Raw genomic sequence first — 21,015 nt, 5'->3', positions numbered from 1 at the left:
AGAGGTTTTGTGCATTCATTTTTACTCGTTTTTTTTCCTCTAATCTTGTCTACCTGTCTTATTTCAGCAAGATAGTCTTCAGGCTCTGAGATTCTTTCCTCTGCTTGGTCTATTCAGGTATTGACACTGTGATTGCATTCTGGAGTTCTCGTATTGTGTTTCTCATCTCCATCAGGTCATTTATGTTCCTCTGCAAACTGGTTATTCTGGTTATCAGCTCCTGTTATGTTTTATCATGGTTGTTAACTTCTTTGCATTGGGTTAGAACATTTTCCTCTAGTTCAGGGAAGTTCATTATTACCCCCCTTTGAAGCCTACTTCTCTCAATTCATCCATCTCAGCCTCAGCCCATCATCTCATTCCAGTCAGAATGGTGATTATTAAAAAGTCAAGAAACAACAGATGCTGACAGGGTTGCAGAGAAATGGGAATGCTTTTACACTGTTGGTGTGAATGTAAATTAGTTTAACCATTGTGGAAGACAGTGTGGCGATTCCTCAAAGAACTAGAACCAGAAATACCCAGCAAGGCCTTGCCTGGGCATATACCCAAAGGAATAGAAATCATCCCATTATAAAGATACATGCGTTTGTATGTTCGTTGCAGCGCTATTCACGATAGCAAAGACATAGAATCAGCCCAAATGCCCATCAATGATAGACTGGGTAAAGAAAATGTGGTATATATACACCATGGAATAGTATGCAGCCATAAAAAGGAATGAGATTTTGTCCTTTGCAGGGACATGGATGGAGCTGGAAACTATTATTCTCAGCAAACTCATGCGGAAACAGAAAACCAAACACTGTGTGTTCTCACTCATAAGTGGGAGCTGAACAATGGAAACACATGGGCACGGGGAAGAGAACAACACACAGTGGGGCCTGTTGGTGGGAGAGGAGGGAGAGCGTCAGGAAAAACAGCTAATGGATGCTGTGCTCAGTATCTATGTGATGGGTCAGTAGGTACAGCATACCACCATGGCACACGTTTATCTACGTAACAAACCTGCACATCCAGTACATGTACCCTGGAACTTAATAAATGTGATAGTAAGAAATGTATTATAATTAATATTTTAAAATAGAATTTATGTGATTTGAAGCATTACTTTCCTCGTTTGACCGAAATCACATGTGCTGTTGAAAGGGTATATTATTCATATGCTTTACAATTTGATATGGTAATTGTAAGTACCATGTTATACCATAAATTATAATTACCATATTTAATATATAATTTACATTAAGTATTATACACCATACACTGGCTGCTTTGGTGTAAGCATATATTTTTTTTCAGGCGAGTCTAAAGGTTTTGTAGTTTTGTGAATTTTTAGTACAGTAAATTGTCTTAGGGATAAGGAAAGTTGTATGACTTATTAAGGTTCAAATATCTCATTCTCATTTTGTGAATATTTTTCTATATTGCTAACAACCATTTTTACAGCATTCTCAACTGTGAGCACCTCTTTAATATAAAATATATATGCTCAGAATTTGCCTCTTCTTGTACATGGCAGTTCATGTTCATGCTAGATATGTGCTTACATTCAAGGATGCCCAAAAAGAGAAAATGATTATTATATAATTACGTGTACTTTCTATATCATTTATATCCTGATGAGAGATTTATTATATGTGCTGCCGAAGCAAGCAACTGATGAGAGATTTAAAACTCCTATCAAATAGTAATATAAAACATAACTGTAAATGATAAGCCAATGCTTTTCATTATATCCAAAATGCAAATAGAAATGTGCAAACATACCAAGATGAAAATTTCTTTACATACTCTTCTTTTCTGAGTTCATTCTCATTCTTTAAAGATCCTGTATTTTAGCCCTTCATAAAATAGTCTATGTTGACATTCTGGCTGTACCCATTCTCAGAGCATAATTTTGTAGACCTCTTTGTACAAGAGGGATATAGTTGCAAATGGTTTGCCTCTCTTCTTTTTTGTCCAGTAACTTTAATTAAAAATACTCTAAGGCTTTTTAGTTAAAAGCCCTTTTCATTGCTTCCTGAAAGCTTTTCAAGACTAGTAAGCCTGATGCCAATAAAAAAGAAAGAAAATGATTTTTTAAAACCTAGAATTAAAATTACCTCACTTATTTTGTGTTTCCTTATTTAAGTTCATAGAATTAACTTCCTTAAATTTCAGGACATGTTTTGGATAATTTCTCAGGTTAAAGGTTTTATTAGAAAAGTTGGAAGTTGGCTGAGGGTGGTGGCTCACATTTGTAATCCCAGCACTTTGGGAGGCTGAGGCAGGCAGATCATCTGAGGTCAGGATTTTGAAACCAGCCTGGTCAACGTGCTGAAACCCTCTCTCTACTAAAAATACAAAAAAAAAAAAAATTAGCCAGGCGTAGTGACAGGCACTTGTAATCCCAGCTACTTGGGAGGCTGAGGCAGGAGAATTGCTTGAACCCAGGCGGAGGTTGCAGTGAGCCAAGATTATATGACTGTACTCCAGCCTGGATGACAGAGCAAGACTTCGTCTCAGGAAAAAAAAGAAAAAAGAAAATTTGAAGTTACATCTCAAATAACTTTGGAAATTAACTATCATTTTGCTACCTCCAACTAAAATAGATATTTGAGAATGGGCCTTGTACATCAGTGCAATAGGTTTTACCTTGTAAATGCATTGTCTGTAACAATATAAAATGTTGTAAGCACTAAAAAATTTAATACATTGGGTCTGAGTTAACTCGTGGAATCTCTCATTCTTTATTTATAAATTTAAAAGAAAGGTAACCTAGGCAGATTTCTATAGTGGCCATCAAGTTCTAAATGTCTTCGATATGTTTCTCTTTGCTTTTATGTAAAACTCTGGAGTACTTAGTGAAGAAGATTCCTACTTTGTCCAGTGGAGAGGCAGCTAGAAAATAATGATAATGGCCGGGCATGGTGGCTCAAGCCTGTAATCCCAGCTCTTTGGGAGGCTGAGGTGGATGGATCACGAGGTCGTGAGATCAAGACCATCTTGGCTAACACAGTGAAACCCCATCTCTACTAAAAATACAAAAAATTAGCTGGGCGTAGTGGCATGCACCTGTAGTCCCAGCTACTCGGGAGGCTGAGGCAGGACAATTGCTTGAACCTGGGAGGCAGAGGTAGTGAGCCAAGATTGTGCCACTGCACTCCAGCAGTGCGCTCTGGGTGACAGAGTGAGACTCCATCTGAGAAAATAATGATAATAAAATCCTACCCCGTTTCAAAGGAGACTTATTCAATTATTACACTGTATTCATTGAGTATGTCATTAAAATACCATGAAGACAAAATGCTCAACATCTATATGATACACCTATTATCTCCTGACAAAAAATGAAATAACACAAAGAAAAATACAAACCTATACTTTATAATATCCATCCCTAATTATAGAATGTGTTTCATTACTTCAGTGTTATATGGTATGTAGAGGAAAGCCAGATGGATCAGAAAAAAAGAAATTTCATTGCTTTGGAATTTTTGCAGGTGCAATTAATTCACACGGTTGCTCAAATTCTGTATTTAATATGAATCCAGAAGACAACATACATCTCTTCCTTCTGATACAATCTGTACTAAAGACAATGTAAAATGCGGAACAAAATACATTAAATCAGACAATTTTACAGAATAAACCTTCTTAATTATCATATAATATTTATTTCAAAGAAATGAATGACTTGTGATGCCTTCTAAGTATTTGACAGTAATTTTCCTCATGATTCCAATGTCAGTACTTATTCAAGAAGTTTTATTCCCTTATTATCAGTATCAAGACAATAATTAATAGTAAAATTACCAGGCTATTCTCATGAACTTTGGCACTCATTGTATACTACATTCAGTTATGGGAAGTCCTCCATACTTCATAAGATAAAGCATTTTACATCCTTGTGATTGGTAACTCAGCTTTCTTTGTGACCACCTGATCTTTTGCCCAAGGATTCTCCCAAAGTTCAACATATAAATATTTTCTTTTTCTTAGAGATGCAAATCTTGACCAGATTTTTGTGCCTTGTGCTACCATGCCTGTGGAGTTGGTTTTTAAGCATGGCTATCAATTATTATCTAAAGCTGTTGCTATGATTATGCAGTATGTTTTAAACTGTAGAAATACAATTCCTCCATCTCCATTAAAACTCATTGATCACTGCAAAGAGTTACATATATGTACAAACAACGTAATGAAAAACCATGATCTACAGTTGTCAACCTGATTGTGTGTGTATAGTGTAATTTGACTAATTTTGCACAGATTTCAATATAGCATGTCAAGAGCCAAACATATTTAACATTCAGTAACTCTTCCTATATAATACTTATGACATGTCACTGTTTACAATTTCAATATTCTGAATTTATGTACGTATGTGTATGCATACAAACACACACCACTTAAAAGGAAACCACCATTTAAAAAAGTGTACAAGTGTAGGAGCAAGTGAGCCTAGCTGATAAGAATGGGATGAATGAACAATCAGACTTTGATTTATATCTATGCTTTGCTACTGAAAAATTTTATCTGCCTAAACAAGGTCACTTTCATCTATAAAATAGGAATAATATTAGTACTTACTCTTAGGGTCATTGTGAGGTAATAATAGCTACCGTTTATGAAGGCTTTACAACATAACAAGGGAGTATTCTAGATCTTTTGAATAAGATAATCAATTCAAAAGACTTATTGTAATGCCTGGATAATGCAAAATGCTTCGTAATTGGTACCTGTTATTGCAAGTATTAGTATTTTCAAAAAAAAAATGTTATGCTAGATTAGGTAACTAATACTTTACAGCTTGTATCTTTCTAGTAAGTATCTAAATATTCAAATACTAGAATATCTCAAAAGGCAAGAAGTCGAAATCTCTTACCCCAGCATAACAAAGAACTTACAAAGGCAATAATATGTAAATAATTAAATGGAAAGTTAAAAGTTGCAGTTAAGAATATCAGTCTAAAATAAAAGGGAAAATTTTTAGCCTGTTCTTGCACTGCTATAAAGACATACCTGAAACTGGGTAATTTATGAAGAAAAGAGGTTTAATTGAGTCATTCCTGTTTATGGCAGTATAGTATTTCATGGTGTCTACGTACCACATTTTCTTTATCCAGTCTATCATTGATGAGCGTTTAGGTTGATTCCATGTCTTTGCTATTGTGTATAGTGTTGCAATGAACATACACATGCATATATCTTTATAATGGAATGATTTATATTCTTTGGGTATATACCCAGTAATGGGATTGCTGGGTTAAATGGTCTTTCTGCCTCTAGGTCTTTGAGAAGTCTCTGTATTATCTTCCATAAGGGTTGAGCTAATTTACACTGCCACCAACAGTGTAAAAGCTTTCCCTTTTCTCCACAACCTCACCAGCATCTATTGTTTTTTGACTTCTTAATAATAGCCATTCTGACTGTTGTGAGATGGTATCTCATTGTGGTTTTGATTTACATTTCTCTAATGATCAGTGATGTTGAGTTTTCTTTCATATGTTTTTTGGTCACACGTATGTCTTCTTTTGAGAAATGTTTGTTCATGTCCTTTGCCTGCTTTTTAATGAGATTGTTTTTTTCTTGTAAATTTGTTTAAGTTCCTTGTAGACTCTGGACCATGGTCAGATGGATAGATGTCAGAAATTTTCTCCCATTCTGTAGGTTGTCTGTTTACTCTGATGGTAGTTTCTTTTGCTGTGCAGAAGTTATTTAGTTTAATTAAATCCCATTTGGTCAATTTTTGCTTTTGTTGCAGTTGTTTTGGCATTTTCCTCATGAAATCTTTGCCCATGCCTATGTCCTGAATTTTATTGCCTAGGTTTTCTTCCAGGGTTTTTATTGTTTTAGGTTTTGCATTTAAGTCTTTAATCTATCTTGAGTTAATTTTTGAATAGGTTGTAAGGAAGAGGTCCAGTTTCAGTTTTCTGCATAGGGCTATCCAGCTCTCCCAACACTACGTATTAAATAGGGAGTCCTTTCCCCATTGCTTGTTTTCTCAGGTTTGTCGAAGATCAGATGGTTGTAGGTGTGTAGTGTTATTTCTGAGTTCTCTATTCTGTTCCATTGGTCTATATGTCTGTCCTTGTACCAGTACCCTGCTCTTCTGGTTACTGTAGCTTTGTAGTATAGTTTGAAGTCTTAGCTTTTGGGCTGAGACGATAGGGTTTTCTGGATATATAATCATGTCATCTGCATACAAAGATAATTTGACTTCCTCTCTTCCTATGTGAATACCCTTTCTTTCTCCTCCCTGATTGCCCTGACCAGAACTTCCAATACTATGTTGAATAAGAATGGTGAGAGATGGCATCCTTGTCTTGTGCTAGTTTTCAGGGGGAATGGTTCTAGCTTTTGCCCATTCAGTAGGATATTGGTTGTGGGTTTATAATTTATGGCCCTTAGTGTTTTGAGGTATGTTCCTTCAATACCTAGTTTATTGAGAATTTTTAACATTAAGGGATATTGAATTTTATTAAATACCTTTTTCGTGCCGATTCAGATAGTCATGTGGTTTTTGTCTTTAGTTCTGTTTGTGATGAATCACATGTATTGATTTGCATGTGTTAAACGAACCTTGCATGCTAGGGATGAAACCAACTTAATTGTGGTAGATAAGCTTTTTGATATGCTGCTGGATTTGGTTTGCCAGTGTTGTATTGAAAACTTTTGCATGAGTGTTCATCAAGGATACTAGCCCGAAATTTCCTTTTCTTTCTTTCTTTTCTTTTTTATCTCTGCCAGGTTTTGGGATCAGGATAATGCTGACCTCATCATATAAGTTAGGGAAAAGTCACTTCTTTTCAATTTTTTGAATAGTTTCAGTAGAAATGGTACCAGCTCTTTGTACCACTGGTAGAATTCAGCTATGATTCTTTCTGGACCTGGGCTTTTTTTGGTTGGTAGGATATTTATTACTGCCTCAATTTCAGAGCTGATTATTGATCTGTTCAGTGATTCAGTTTCTTTATAATTCAGTCTTGGGAGGGTATATGTGTTCAATAATTTATCCATTTCCTCTAGGTTTTCTAGTTTATGTGCATAGAGGTGTTTATAGTATTCCCTGATGGTTCTTTGTATTTCTCTAGAATCATTGGTGATATTCCTCTTCTAATTTTTGATTGTGTTTATTTGATTCTTCTCTTTTGATCTTCATTAGTCTAGCCAGAAGTCTATCTTTTTTATTTTTATTTTATTTTATTTTTTTCAAAAAATCAGCTCCTGGATTCATTTATTTTTTTGAAGGATTTTTCATGTCTTTATCTCCTTCAGTTCAGCTCTGATCTTGGTTATTTCTTGCTTGTTTGCTCTTGGTTTTCTAGTTCTTTTAGTTGAGATGTTAGGCTGTTCACTTGATATCTTTGTAGTTTTTTGATGTGAGCATTTAGTGCTATAAATTTCCCTCTTAACACTGTTTTAACTGCATCCCAGAGATTCTGATACATTGTCTCTTTGTTCTCATTAGTTTCAAAAAACCACAGAGATGGCAGCTGGTCTTCCCCCCAGAAGCTCTTTCCCAGGGAGAGATCAGAGCTCTATCCATAGAACCCTAGGTGGAATTGCTGAAGTCCCCCACAGGGAGGTCCCACCCAGTGAGGAGGATGGATCAGGCTCCCACTTAAAGAAGCAGACTGGCCACGATCTGGCAAAGGGTGCCACTCACTTTTAAATAAATCTCATGAGAACTCTATCACAAGAACAGCAAAGGGGAAGTCCACACCCATGATTCAGTCACCTCCCATTAGGCCCTTCCTCCAACACTGAAGGTGGAATTCAACATGAGATTTGGGTGGGGACAGAGAGCCAAACTGTATCAGAAAATAACAGCATCAACAAAATAAATTTAAAATTTAAAAATAGCTGAATAGTTGGTCATTGCAACTACAGTCATGTGCTGCATAACATTTCAGTCAACACTGAACCACATATATGACAGTGGTCCCATAAGATTATAATACTGTATTATTTTTTACTTTTATTTTTGCTTCAGGGGTACATGTGGAGATTTGTCATATAGATAAATTGCATGTCACAGGGGTTTGGTGTCCAGATTATTTTGTCACCCAGGTAATAAGCATAGTACCCAATAAGTAGTTTTTTAATCCTCGCCCTCCTCCTACCCTCCAGCCTCACGTAGACTACAGTGTCTGTTGTCCCCTTTGAGTTCGTGTGTTCTCTATGTTTATCTCCCACTTAGAAGTGAGAAAATGGCCTGTAATCCCAGCACTTTGGGAGGCCGAGACGGGCGGATCACGAGGTCAGGAGATCAAGATCATCCTCGCTAACCCGGTGAAACCCCATCTCTACTAAAAAATACAAAAAACTAGCCGGGCGAGGTGGCGAGCACCTGTAGTCCCAGCTACTCAGGAGGCTGAGGCAGGAGAATGGCGTAAACCCGGGAGGTGGAGCTTGCAGTGAGCTGAGATCTGGCCACTGCACTCCAGCCTGGGCGACAGAGCGAGACTCCGTCTCAAAAAAAAAAAAAAAAAAAAAAAAAAAAAAGTGAGAAAATGTATTTGGTTTTCTGTTATTGTGTTAGTTTCCTTATGGTAATGGCCTCCAGCTCCATCCATGTTGCTGAAAAGAACATGATCTCATTTTTTATGGCTGCATAGAATTCCACAGTGTATATGTACCATATTTTCCTTATCCAGTCTACCACTGATGGGCATTTAGGCTGATTCCATGTGTTTGCTATTGTGAATAGTGCTGCAATAAGACATACATGTGCATATGTCTTTAGGGTTGAGGGATTTATATTCTTTTTGATATACTCAATAATGGTGATTGCTGGGTCGAATGGTAATTCTGGTTTATGTTCTTTGAGAAATCATCAAACTGCTTCCCACAATGGCTGAACTAATTTACATTCACATCAGCAGTGCAATAAACATTCCCTTTTCTCCACAACCTTGCCAGCATCTGTTATTTTTTGACTTTTTAATAGTAGTCATTCTGTCAAATGGTATCTTACTGTGGTTTTGATCTGCATTTCTCTAGTGAAGTTCAGCATTTTTTTCACATGATTGTTGTCTGCATGTATGTCTTTCTGAAAAGGGTTCATGTCCTTTGCCCACTTTTTAATGGTGTTGTTTGGTTTTTCCTTGTAAATTTGTTTAAGTTCCTTGTAGATTCCGGATATTAGACCCTTGTCACATGCAAAGTTTGCAAAATTTTTCTCCCATTCTGCAGGTTGTCTGTTTATTCTGTTGATAGCTTCTTTTGCTGTGTAGAAGATCTTTAGTTTAATTAGGTACCATTTGTCAAGTTTTGTTTTTGTTTCAATTGCTTTTGGTGTCTTTGTTAAGAAATCTTTGCAATTTCCATGTCCAGAATGGCATTACCTAGGTTATCTTCCTGGGTTTTTATTGTTTTGGTTTTAGATTTAAGTCTTTAATTCACCTCAGGTTAATTTTTGTGTATGGTGTGAGGAAGGGGTCCAATGAATAGGTAATCCTTTCCCCATTTCTTGTTTTTGTTGATTTCATTGAAGAACAGATAGTTGTACGTGTGCAGCCTTATTTCTGGTCTCTCTATTCTTTTCCATTGGTTTATATGTCTGTTTTTTGTACCAGTACCATGCTGTTTTGGTTACTATATCCTTGTATAGTTTGAAGTCAGGCAGTGGGATGGTTCTGGCTTTTTTTTTTTTTTTTTGCTTAGGATTACCTTGGCTATTCTGGCTCTTTTAGTGGCTCCATATGAATTCTTAAATAGTCTTTTTCTAATTCAGTGAAGAATGTTATTGGTAGTTTGTTGGGAATAGCACTGAATTTAAAAATGCTTTGGGCATTATGGCCATTCTGTCAATATAGATTCTTCCTATCCGTGAGCATAGAATATTTTTCCATTTTTTGTGTGTTATCTCTGATTTACTTGAGCAATACTTTATAATTCTCATTTTAGCAATGTTTCACCTCCTTGGTTAGCTGTATTCCTACGTATCTTATTTCTTTTTGGCAATTGTGAATGGGACCATGTTCTTCATTTGGCCTTAGCTTAAATGTTGTTGGTGTGTAGGAATACTAGTGATATTTGTACACTGATTTTGGATCCTGAAACTTTGCTGAGGTTGTGTATCAGATCAATGAGCTTTTGGGCAGAGACTATGGCCAAAGTATAGAACCATATCATCTGCAAAGAGGGATAATTTGACTTCTTATCTTCCTATTTGGATGGCTTTTATTTATTTATCTTGCCTGATTGCTCTGGCTAGGATTTCTAGTACTATGTTTAATGAGATTTGTAAGAGAGGGCACGCTTGTCTTATGCCGGTTTACAAGTAGAATACTTCTGACTTTTGCCCATTTAGTATACTGTTGGCTGTGGACTTTTTAAAGATGGTTCTAATTATTTTGAAATATGTTCCTTCAATGCATAGTTTTTTGAGGATTTTTAACGTGAAAGGATGTTGAATTTTATAGCATGCATTTTCTGTATCTGCTGAAATGATCATGTAGTTTTTGTTTTTTTATTTATGTGGTGAATGACATTTATTGACTTGTGTATGTTGAATCAACCTTGCAACCCTGGGATAGAAGTGCCTTGATCATGGTGGATTAGCTTTTTGGTGTGTTGCTGGATTTGGTTTGCTAGTATTTTGTTGACTATTTTTGCATCTATGTTCATTAGGGGCATTGGCCTGAAGTTTTCCTTTTTTGTTGTGTGTCTGCCAGGTTTTGGTATCAGGACGATGCTTGCCTCATAGAACAAGTTAGGAAGGAGCTGCTCCTCAGTGTTTTGAAATGGTTTCAGTAGGAATGATACCAGCTTTTCCTTCTGAATCTGTTAGTATTCAGGTGTGAATCTGTCTGATCCTGGGCTTTTTCTGGTTGGTGGGCTTTTTGTTCCTAATTTAATTTCGGAACTCATTATTGGTCTGTTCAATGATTCAATTTCTTCCTGGTTCAGGCTTGGAAGGTTGTATGTTTCTAGCAATTTATCCATTTCTTCCAGGTTTTCTAGCTTGTGTGCATAGAGGTGTTCATTATGAATAGTCTCTGAGGGTTTTCTCTATTTCTCTGGGGTCAGTGGTAACATCCCCCTTATTTTTTTATTGTGTTTGAGTCTTCTCTCCTTTTTTCTTTATTAGTCTAGGTAGTGTTCTATATTTATTATGAATTATTTCAAAGAACCAGCTCCTAGATTCATTGACCTTTTCTATGGTTTTTTGCATCTCATTTTCCTTCAGTTCAGCTCCAATTTTGGTTATTTCCTGTCTTCTAGCTTTGGGGTTAGTTTGCTCTTGTTTCTCTAGTTCCTTGTAATGCTCATTTTGTAATTAGAGATCCTTCTAACTTTTTCATATGGGTGTTTTGTGCCATAAGCTTGCCTCTTAACACTGCTTTGGATGTGTCCCAGAGATTCTGGTATGTTACAACTTTTAAATTTTTCATTAGTTTCAAATAATTTCCTGATTTCTGCCTTAATTTCATTATTTAACCAGAGGTAATTCAGGAGCAGTTTATTTGATTTCCATTTTAATGTATGGTTTTGAGAAATTTTCTTAATATTGATTTCTATTTTTATTGCACTGTGGTCCAAGAGTGTTGTTGGTATAATTTTGTGGGTTTTTAAAAAATTTTCTAAAGATTGTTTTATGTCCAACTCTGTATATCATATTTTTATTGTACCTTTAGAAATGTTTGGATACACAAATACTTACCATTGTGCCTACACTATTCAGTGTAGTCACATGCTGTATTGGTTTGTAGCTAGGAGTAATAAGCTGTACCACATAGGTTAGCTGTATGGTAGTCTATACTATCTAGGTTTGTGTAAGTACACTCCATGGTGTTTGTACAAGGACAAAATTGTCTAAGGATGAATTTCTCAGAATGTGTCCCAGTCGTTAAGTTATACATGACTTGTAGTAATTCCTAACAAACTGGAGACAGTGGTAGAAAAAAAGTATTTTATTTCATTGTATGTCCTTTTATATTCTTTAAATTTGCTTAGTTTTGCTTACATTGCTTTTTTTTTAATGTGCATTTTTTAAACAAGTGGAAGAGAACATGGAAAGAAAGAATTTCATTGCTTGAGCATAGTTTGTTTTTTCCAGGCCTACCAAAATAACACAATCTTACTGCAAGAAGAGACACACCCTGGAATAATATCAGGAGGCTGGCGCATGCTCTTCCGATTTTTCTCAGAATGAGAAAATGTAAATTTTAACGTTTAAATTTTTTTAACATATGTTATCTTATGAGTGACAGGGTTGACTATAGAAAAATTCTTCATATTTCCCTGAGAGTTTAGAAAAGATAGTGGTTACTACTGATATTTACCATTATAGAGCACTTATTTTTCTCAGATATTACATCATTTAATTCTCGAAACCAGGACTGGCTACATAAGTTGTGGGCCCAGTGCAAACTGAAAACAAGGGCTTCCTGTTCAAAACCTAAGAATTTCAAGACAGTGGAAGCAGAGCTTGAAAACAAGCATGGAAGTCTTCTGAGCAGGGGCCCTGGGCAACTGCATAAATTACCAGCCCATGAAGCTGTCCTTGCTTGTAATATACCTGTGAAGAAATGTGTTATCCCTACTTTAAATATGAAGAAAATGATGCACAGATTTGAGAAAAGAACCAACCAGCCCCAAATGTCACAGTATATAAACTATGGATCTGGTGTTGAATAACTGTGGAGCTTGGCTCCAAGGCCTCTACTTACAATCACTCTAAGAGGAATCAGCTCCCAAATGTAGAGACAAGTAATTCTAAACTATTTCCCATTTTTACTAGGCAAATTAACTTACAGATCAAATGAATAGTACTTTAAAAGGAAATATATTTTATTTTCATGATCTCATTTGAGAGTCTTAAATAGACTCATAATCAAAATGGAGAAAGGTGACTGGGTGATAGTATAGTTAGCTAAATAAAAAAATTGTTGAATATAGGTCAAAATATAGTCTACTCTAGTTTTGACTCTGCCATATTAAACAATTTAGTGTAGGCACTAAATTATTCTTACCGTGCTTGCAGTTTTCCTCTTTCTAGTGCATTGAGTGACAGGAGTATAATTCCATAGATCTTGACATATAAATAGAAATGATAGATTTAAAACAACAGTTTGGCAAAACTTTAAAAATTTTTCTTTGCTTACAAAAGCAACATTTTGCGGATAATATCTTATAGTAGAAATTTGGGAACTAAAGGAATACAGAAATATACACTGTACAACAGAAATTATCTCTACTTTGTCAAAAAAAAACAACGTTTATGTCTAGCATTGTTTATTCAATACTATAAAGCAAACATTTTCCAATGACATTAAAATATTTGAAATATAATACTCCATCCACATTCATATACCCTAATTTACTTAAACTATCATCTGTAACATTAGGTTGTTTGCAAAATTGACTGTTATAAAGACCCTATAAACAAGGATAAATGTTATATGTAGCCTTCAGCATCAAATTAAATTTAAATGTTAAAATGCTAGCTGAGAGAAATCTGTTTTCGTAACATTTAAAGAGAAAATTACTTGATTATGTTTGGTGTATGTAATTATTTTGTATACTAGTATTTTTCATATGGCATTCATCTTCACAATTATTTGTGTGATTATCATCTTCCTTATTTTACTATAAGGTTCCTAAATACAGAGTTTCTATTTTACTCATTTCTGAATGTCCTATAGTGACTATATATTCAACAAACATTAGAATTTTATTGAAACCTTGTGGTTCAGCTGCTGAATAACTTACACAGTTTTAGAATTCTTTGATTGACTATGGTGTCCAAAGCCAAGAAGCATTGGTTTTGGATGACGAATCAAATTAGATCTACTTCTAGCAAATAAATGGCATTATAGAGTTTGAAAATGGTATTTATCAGGGTCATGATTATTAGATTTCAAATCTTTAAGACTATCAGGTAGAAATGATACTCAACTTACTCTGCTTTCCTTCAGAGTTCAAAGCAAGTTTTAACAAGAGGAAGTCTTAATGAGGCAGGATTCCTCTGGTTGTTAAGAAGATCTTTCCCAATGGGGAAAGTTTGCTTCCATGCCAAGAAAGGAGTTCTTTTTTTCCGGGAGTAGTGAGTTCTGTAATAATCAGGAGGTTATGTTAAATGGCCTTCATAGTCCCTCTCCTGTCTACATTTCCTAATGATTCTAACACATAATTAAGTGTTTACAGTCAATAACTAAAAGCCGTAAGGAAATTTAGTACATGACTTTTTATTCTGATTATATGAAGTAGGTTTTGAAAGTGATTATTGATTTGTTATATGTAATGAGTTCTACCTTGTATTTATAGGGTGAATGCACAGTTTTCTTATTTCTCCATCCCAAAGGAAATGAAGTAGTATTTTTCAATTACAGTGTAGTAGTGATTATTATATAGAACAATTACAGACTCATGTCTTACTCTTTTATTAAAAATGATTCATTTTTTTTCTTATCAGGCTTAGTATATTTTTAAATGCAGCTTCACAGTATATCATGTTGTCATTTCCCTTTACCCTCCATGGGTACATGTATCCAATTTTATAAGTAGATATCAATAAGAAAATATTAATATTACAGAAATTAAGACCCAAATATTTAGTAGCAGATGTGCTCTATAACATTAGATATAACTGCATAAATTAGCTTGGTATTTTCAGAATGTCTGCATTCTGGTCTGTATGTTTAAAATTAGGTCTTTTCTTAATCTGCAAAATATTATCTTCTAGCCACCACTGTATGCAAAGAAAATTTGCTCATAGTTAAAAAAATATTCAAATAAAAAAATACATTATATAGGGTTCCTACTAAAAACCATATTTTCTTTGCAAAGAAAGTTTGCTCATGGTTAAAAAATACTCAAAAAATAAATGCTCTTGGAATCCTGCTAAAAACTACAGTTTCTTTCTGACAAGAAATCTAATTTTATCACGTAGTGGTCATTTTGTGTTGGGTGGCGTGTTTGAGTTTATATTTTAAGTCTTTTTTTTAGAGCTATGTTGCTTTCTGCTTTCATCTTGACATAACTTGTCAATAGACTACAATTAAAGTTGTTTGAGGTTCAGTGATTGATTCTAAATAGTGAATTTATGGAGATCCTAGAGAAGATAAAACCTGTGCTTGGCAAATGTAGAAACTATAACTCTTAGTATCCTTTTAACCTACCAAAATGGAAATCCTTCAGGCCCTCACACATGTAAAGATGTGTCTTCAACAAAAGGTAGCCTTTTTAAGCTATATATGTCAAAGCAATTTTTACTTAAAACATCATGGAAAAGATTTTATTCCTTCCCTGTTAATTGCCAATTTGGAAGCTGAAATAAGAAGATACTGAGGCTTTTCCCATTTCCTCACATGAAAGGAATCAGTCCTCATGTGTGAGGCAGGGAGATTACTACAAACCCTTCCCTTACCTCTTGGCAAATTCAGGAAAATTGCTAAAATGAATCTTGACCCAGCCAGATCCCTGCTGCTATGACTGTAACTAAAGGCAGTTTCAATGCAGGCCTCTTGTGATTTCCTTGGAAATAGAACTTGTAAGTAAGTTGGATTACCACAAGGGTAATGATTACCATCCCAAGAGGTAACATTACAATCATCATAAGAGGAGCTCTGTGAGACAGAGGATAAGGAACAATGGTCTCACCATTATATGACTTGTCTATCTCATAATGCCCATGTATTGAGGTGATGGCCTCTCATGTCTTGGCTCACAAAATGTGTTTTTCCAAAGATGGATGAACTGTTGCCCACTCCCCCGCCCGCTACCAAAAGTATGAACAGGAAGAAATTGTCATTGTAAACCAAGAAGTGTCTCCAATGATGAATTTGGGAACTCAAATATTTGAACATAATCACTAATTTAAATCAAACAAGAGTGGTGTGTTTTTTAGCATTTGAATAACATTCAACATAAAGATATGTATGGACTAATAAGTACTTTATGTTAATCTTTTATTGTAATTTTAAAAGTCGGTTCACTTGATTAAAGAGTCGCTCATTACCAAGTTGAAATAATTTTATTTAAAAATATATAACATAAAATAATCAATGTATATGATAACCTAAAATGCATTCTACAAACTTAATAAGCATTTAAAATGTGCCAGGCAATGGAATTGGCACTGATGTACGTTACTAAAATTTATATTAATGTAAACATTTAAAGCAGCATGTAGAATTAACTATCAGAATGAATTACACACTACATTGTTCTCCTTTGTCCCCACCCCTTATTTCCTACAGTTTGACCAATAAATTGAAGGGGCACTAAATTTACTTGCGATGTTGAGATTACTTTCCTTTGCTATTTTAGTCGAGCTAACTTAAGTCAGATAAAACAATTTTATTTGGCTTCAATATGGTGCTATTTTGATCTGAAGGTCAATCTACCAACAAGCAAGAACAGTTTCTCATTATTTTCCTTTCCCACTCCAAGCAGTCTTTACTGAAGTCTTTCGAGCAATGTCTGACCTCTGTTTCAATACTTCTCACAGATTTCACAGGCTGTCACCACCACTCAGCCATCACTAACACAGACAACTGTAATGGAAACAGTAACTATGGTGACCACAAGGGAGCAAATCCTGGTAAAGCATGCTCAAGAGGAACTTCCACCACCACCTCCCCAAAAGAAGAGGCAGATTACTGTGGATTCCGAAATTAGGAAGAGGTGAGAGCATCTTAAACTTTTATCTGCAAATGAAGTGGAGAAAACTCATTTATAGCAGTTTTGTTGGTGGTGTTTAAACTTCAGCAATATTTCCAGACACCTCAGGTACCTGTAATGTCATTTAATGTAGTGAGAAAAATTATGAAGTACTCTTTAAAATTTTCCCAAGAAATCACTATCGCAATATAAACTAAATGCTTAATGGAAATGGTGTTTTCTGGAGTGAAAGTACAAACTATAGGTGATAAACTACTGTGGTAGCATTTTAATCCTAAAAGTTTCTTCTTTTTTTTTTTTTTTTTTTTTTTCTTATAAAGGGCCTGCTTGTTGAGTCCCTAGTTTTGCATTAAATGTCTTTTTTTCCAGTAACAGAAAGTGCATTTTCATCAAGAAGTACACCTATAATAGATGAGATCCACCCTGCTAGTTTACGAGAACATGATGTCTCAATCTGCGCATCCTAAATCAGGAGTAATTACAGAACAGATTTCCTGTTCTTTGATATTTTTAAAGTCTTATCTTGAAGGTGTTAGAATTTTTAACTGATCTTTTTGTGAATATTCAAAATTACGCATTTTAGATAAGTTAGGTATTATGTAAATCAGTGGATCTATTAAAATGATGGCAATAAAATTTTATGAGTGCAAAGCTGGCATAAAAATTATTTTAAAAGGTACAGTTTCCCTTTCATTCCAGTTATTGTAATTCTAAGATTAAGAAAGAACATTAAAATCTACCGTATGTTTCTAAGCAGCATATGTTTAGAAACTCATGGAACACTTGACATTAGAATTTGTGTATGCCAGGATAGAGAAGTATGAAAAGAACACACATCTAAAAATACCATGTCAGATGTTCTAAGAAAAAAATCTAGAAAAGTTATTCAAATATATTATTTGAGACTTTCAGTACTTCTCTATTAACTAATGACTTATGACCTACTTTGATAATTCCAAAGAAAATCACTGGGCCTTTTCTCCCTGGTTGTGTCAGCTTGGCTAAGCAAATCTGCTAGTCCAGGAGTCAGCAAACTAAGGCCTGCTAACCAAATCTAGCATGCTGCCAGTTTTGTATGGCTCATCAGTCAAGACGTGTTTTTACTTTTCAAATGGTTGAAAATAAAAGAAAAACAATATTTTATGACATGTCAAAATTACGTAAAATTCAAATTTCGGCATTATGAGTAATGTTTTAGTGGAACACAGTCATACCGATTTATCATTTACGATTACTTTCACATTACAAAGGCAGAGTGTGAATAGTTGTAACAAAAACTGTGTAGTCCACAAAGCCTAAAATATTTGTTATCTATCCTGTCACAGAAAAAGTTTGTTGACCTTTGCTCTGGTCAAATGGCTCTCAAACTCTATGAATATTAGTATTCTTTCTGGGGCAACAACTATCAGGAACTTCCAAGCCCTCTACTCTTGGTGGTAATAGAAAGTCTAACAAAAATTGACGGAGTAAAAAAGTATAATGGCACACATCCGTGAAGCTTTTGATGAATTTTCTTTTTATTATTCCTAGTAAGATGTACGTTAACTTGTTTGTTGTCACATTAAACATGTGTTATGCACAATGCTTAGTGGACATATAGATTTATGGATACTTTGCAACATTCCAACAACCCTCCAACAGTTCTCCAAACAGAGTAATAGGGACACCTAGTTGCCTAACCCTCTTAATGTCTTCTTGCCTAATACAGAAATTAACAAAGCAGGCGGATTCATGTCAATCTCTGTCTTCAGAAGCTTATTATTGGCTTCTGTTTGGAGAATGGATTGTGTTGGAAAAAAAAAGTTTGTTCTGACTTCTTTTTGTTTTCAGGAAAGAGTGACTGACTGGTGGTGAAATATCTTGTCTCCAACATTTGTTTGTATCATAAGTTTTCAGCAATTTTTGTAAGTGCCTAAATGAGAAGTCCCATTGGGCACATAAAGAAAGATTCTTCAAATAAAAGCTAACATTAATTGAGGATTTATTATGTGCTCAGTAGTAGATTCAATGCTTTATTGGGAATGTGTGTATTTTTCCCAATAACCTCCCAAAATAGGTATGGCTATTACAACTTTATAAAATTATACACAGCTACAGAGTGCCTGAGCCAGGATTTGAACTGAAATAGCTACAAAACCTGGACTGTGTAGTAAAATGTCTTTTTCATGGATATATGAGTAAGGTATTCCTATTGATTTACCTGAAGCTATCCTAGATTACACCTGTCATCCCAGCATAATTATATATAGCATCAACTTTCACTCTCAAGTATGTCCTGATTTGGACAGCAAAATTATCTGACCACTCTATATAAGACACTTGATTGATAAATTTAGACTGAACGAAGTTAGCAAAAAGGCAAACATTTAGGAACAAATTCATTAATTGATAATTGTCTACAGGGTGGAATCTTGTTAAAGTATTGTAATGATTAAAGAGACGTCATGCAAATATAACCATAAGCTTTATATTAGCTAGTGCCTCGTTTTTGTATCATGCGAAGCCCACTAATATTTCACTGAATATTGAGGTCTTGACCATCTGTTGAATATTGTTTTATTTAAATCATGTCCTCTTCCAGCTTCTTTGACACACTACCAGTTGTCACCCACGACTCTCTGCCTGACTTGTTTTATTCCTTCTGCCTAATTCCTATGGGAGTATCACATAAATCCATCTCTTTGCCTTTCTGACTTCTTTTTTTTCGTTTGTTTTTTTTTGCTTTGTTTTGTTTTGTTTTTTGAGACAATGTCTTGCTCTGTCACCCAGGCTGGAGTGCATTGGTGTAATCTCAGCTCACTGCAACCTCCGCCTCCTGGGTTCAAGCAATTCTCTGCCTCAGCCTCCCGAGTAGCTGGAATTACAGGCGCCTGCCACCACGACCTGCTAATTTTTTTGTGTTTTTTAGTGGTGACAGGGTTTCACCGTCGTGGCCAGGCTGGTCTCGAGCTCCTGACCTCGTGATCCACCCACCTCAGCCTCCCAAAGTGCTGGGATTACAAGCATGAGCCACCGTGCCTGGCCTTTTGACTTCTTTATCTGAATTATCTCCTCTCATTGATTCGAGCCTGGCTGTAAGTGACTGACTCCCAAATCATGTAGCTCCAGATGTGACACTCTCCCTCAAATTAAAGCTTTATATCTCTAAAGCTATTTCCACTTGTGCATCCAGCCACTGCCTCAATGTTCGTTTTTATCAAATGCAAACATTTGTTCCTTCCAATTAACCATACCTACTTATACATTGCACACATATTTTAGTTATTATAATTCATTGCCTGTGTGTCTAGAAGAGTATCAAATATTGAAAAAATCATGACTTTTGGAATCAGAATTACTCAGGTTTGAATGCTGCCTGCTTTTTTTGTTTTTGTTTTTGTTTTTTCCCCAACTTTTAAGTTCAAGGGGTAAATGTACAGGTTTGTTACATGGGCAAATTGTGTGTTGTGGTTGTTTGGTGTAGAGGTAACTTTGTCTCTCAGGTAATCAGCATAATATCTGATAGGTAGTTTTTCCATCCTCATCCGCCTCCCACCTTCCACCCTCAACTAGACCCCAGTGTCTATTGTACCCGTCTTTGTGTCCATGTGTACTCAATGTTTAGCTCCCACTTAGAGGTGAGAACCTGTGGTATTTGTGAAACCTGCCCATTTTAATTACTAGCTTATGAGCACAGGCAAATTACTTGTTATCTGTGCCTCAGATTCCAGTAATCTCACTTTATAAAACACCAGTCATGAGTCATGAGAATTAAATGAGAAGCATTTAATACATTGCCTTTAAAGTGGTAAACATTCAATAAATGCAATGGTTATGATTCTTGTTTGGTGGTGGAGACCGTAGAGACGATGAAGATGGAGGAAGATTGTGATGGGTAGGAGGGATAAAAGTGATGGTAGGAGAGGTAAAGATAGTCGAGGTGGTGATGATGGTGGTGGAGGTAGTGATGGAGATGGTAGTCACATATTATTGACAGGGAAAAATTCCGTAGTAAACATTATCTCAAACCTAACAAATATAAAATTACCTTCCTGTTTTCCTCTTCAAAACAGCATTTACCACCTGACATCTACAGTTCTGTGAATCTTATACTTTCTTCTCCTTATTTATTATAATTAGATTGTAAGGGCAAGTGCCATCATTTCAGTCATTTCATGATCATTCACATTGCCAAGTCCATAACCTGAGCCATATACCTCACTGTGGAGAGAACTGCCCTCCTTTCTAATTGATCGACCTAAAATGAATAGATCTAAAATGATGCTTTTTGCTGTCTCTCCAGTCCTGCAAATTTCCATAACCCGAGATGCCTCCAAAACAAAACTCAAGCACTTCCTATGGCATTAAGCATTATTCTCATTCTCCACTAATTCTATGTCTACCTTCCCAATAATA

General features: G+C 35.4%; 1 protein-coding gene across 13 annotated transcripts in view; it reads left to right on the top strand.

Annotated features, from left to right (window-relative positions):
• DMD (dystrophin) overlaps nucleotides 1-21,015 on the top strand; it is a 2,153,717-nt gene that overhangs the window by 656,806 nt on the left and 1,475,896 nt on the right. For all 13 annotated transcript variants that reach the window (XM_015443662.3, XM_065538825.1, XM_065538826.1 and 10 more), the window contains one exon: nucleotides 16,448-16,623. In XM_015443662.3, coding sequence (XP_015299148.3) covers nucleotides 16,448-16,623 — 176 coding nt within the window. The remainder of the gene's footprint in view (nucleotides 1-16,447; nucleotides 16,624-21,015) is intronic.

Source organism: Macaca fascicularis, chromosome X, assembly GCF_037993035.2.
Source record: "Macaca fascicularis isolate 582-1 chromosome X, T2T-MFA8v1.1".
Classification (NCBI taxonomy): Eukaryota; Metazoa; Chordata; class Mammalia; order Primates; family Cercopithecidae; genus Macaca; species Macaca fascicularis.
The sequence above is the reverse complement of the archived record's forward strand: the minus strand, read 5'-3'. Positions and strand labels throughout refer to the sequence as shown.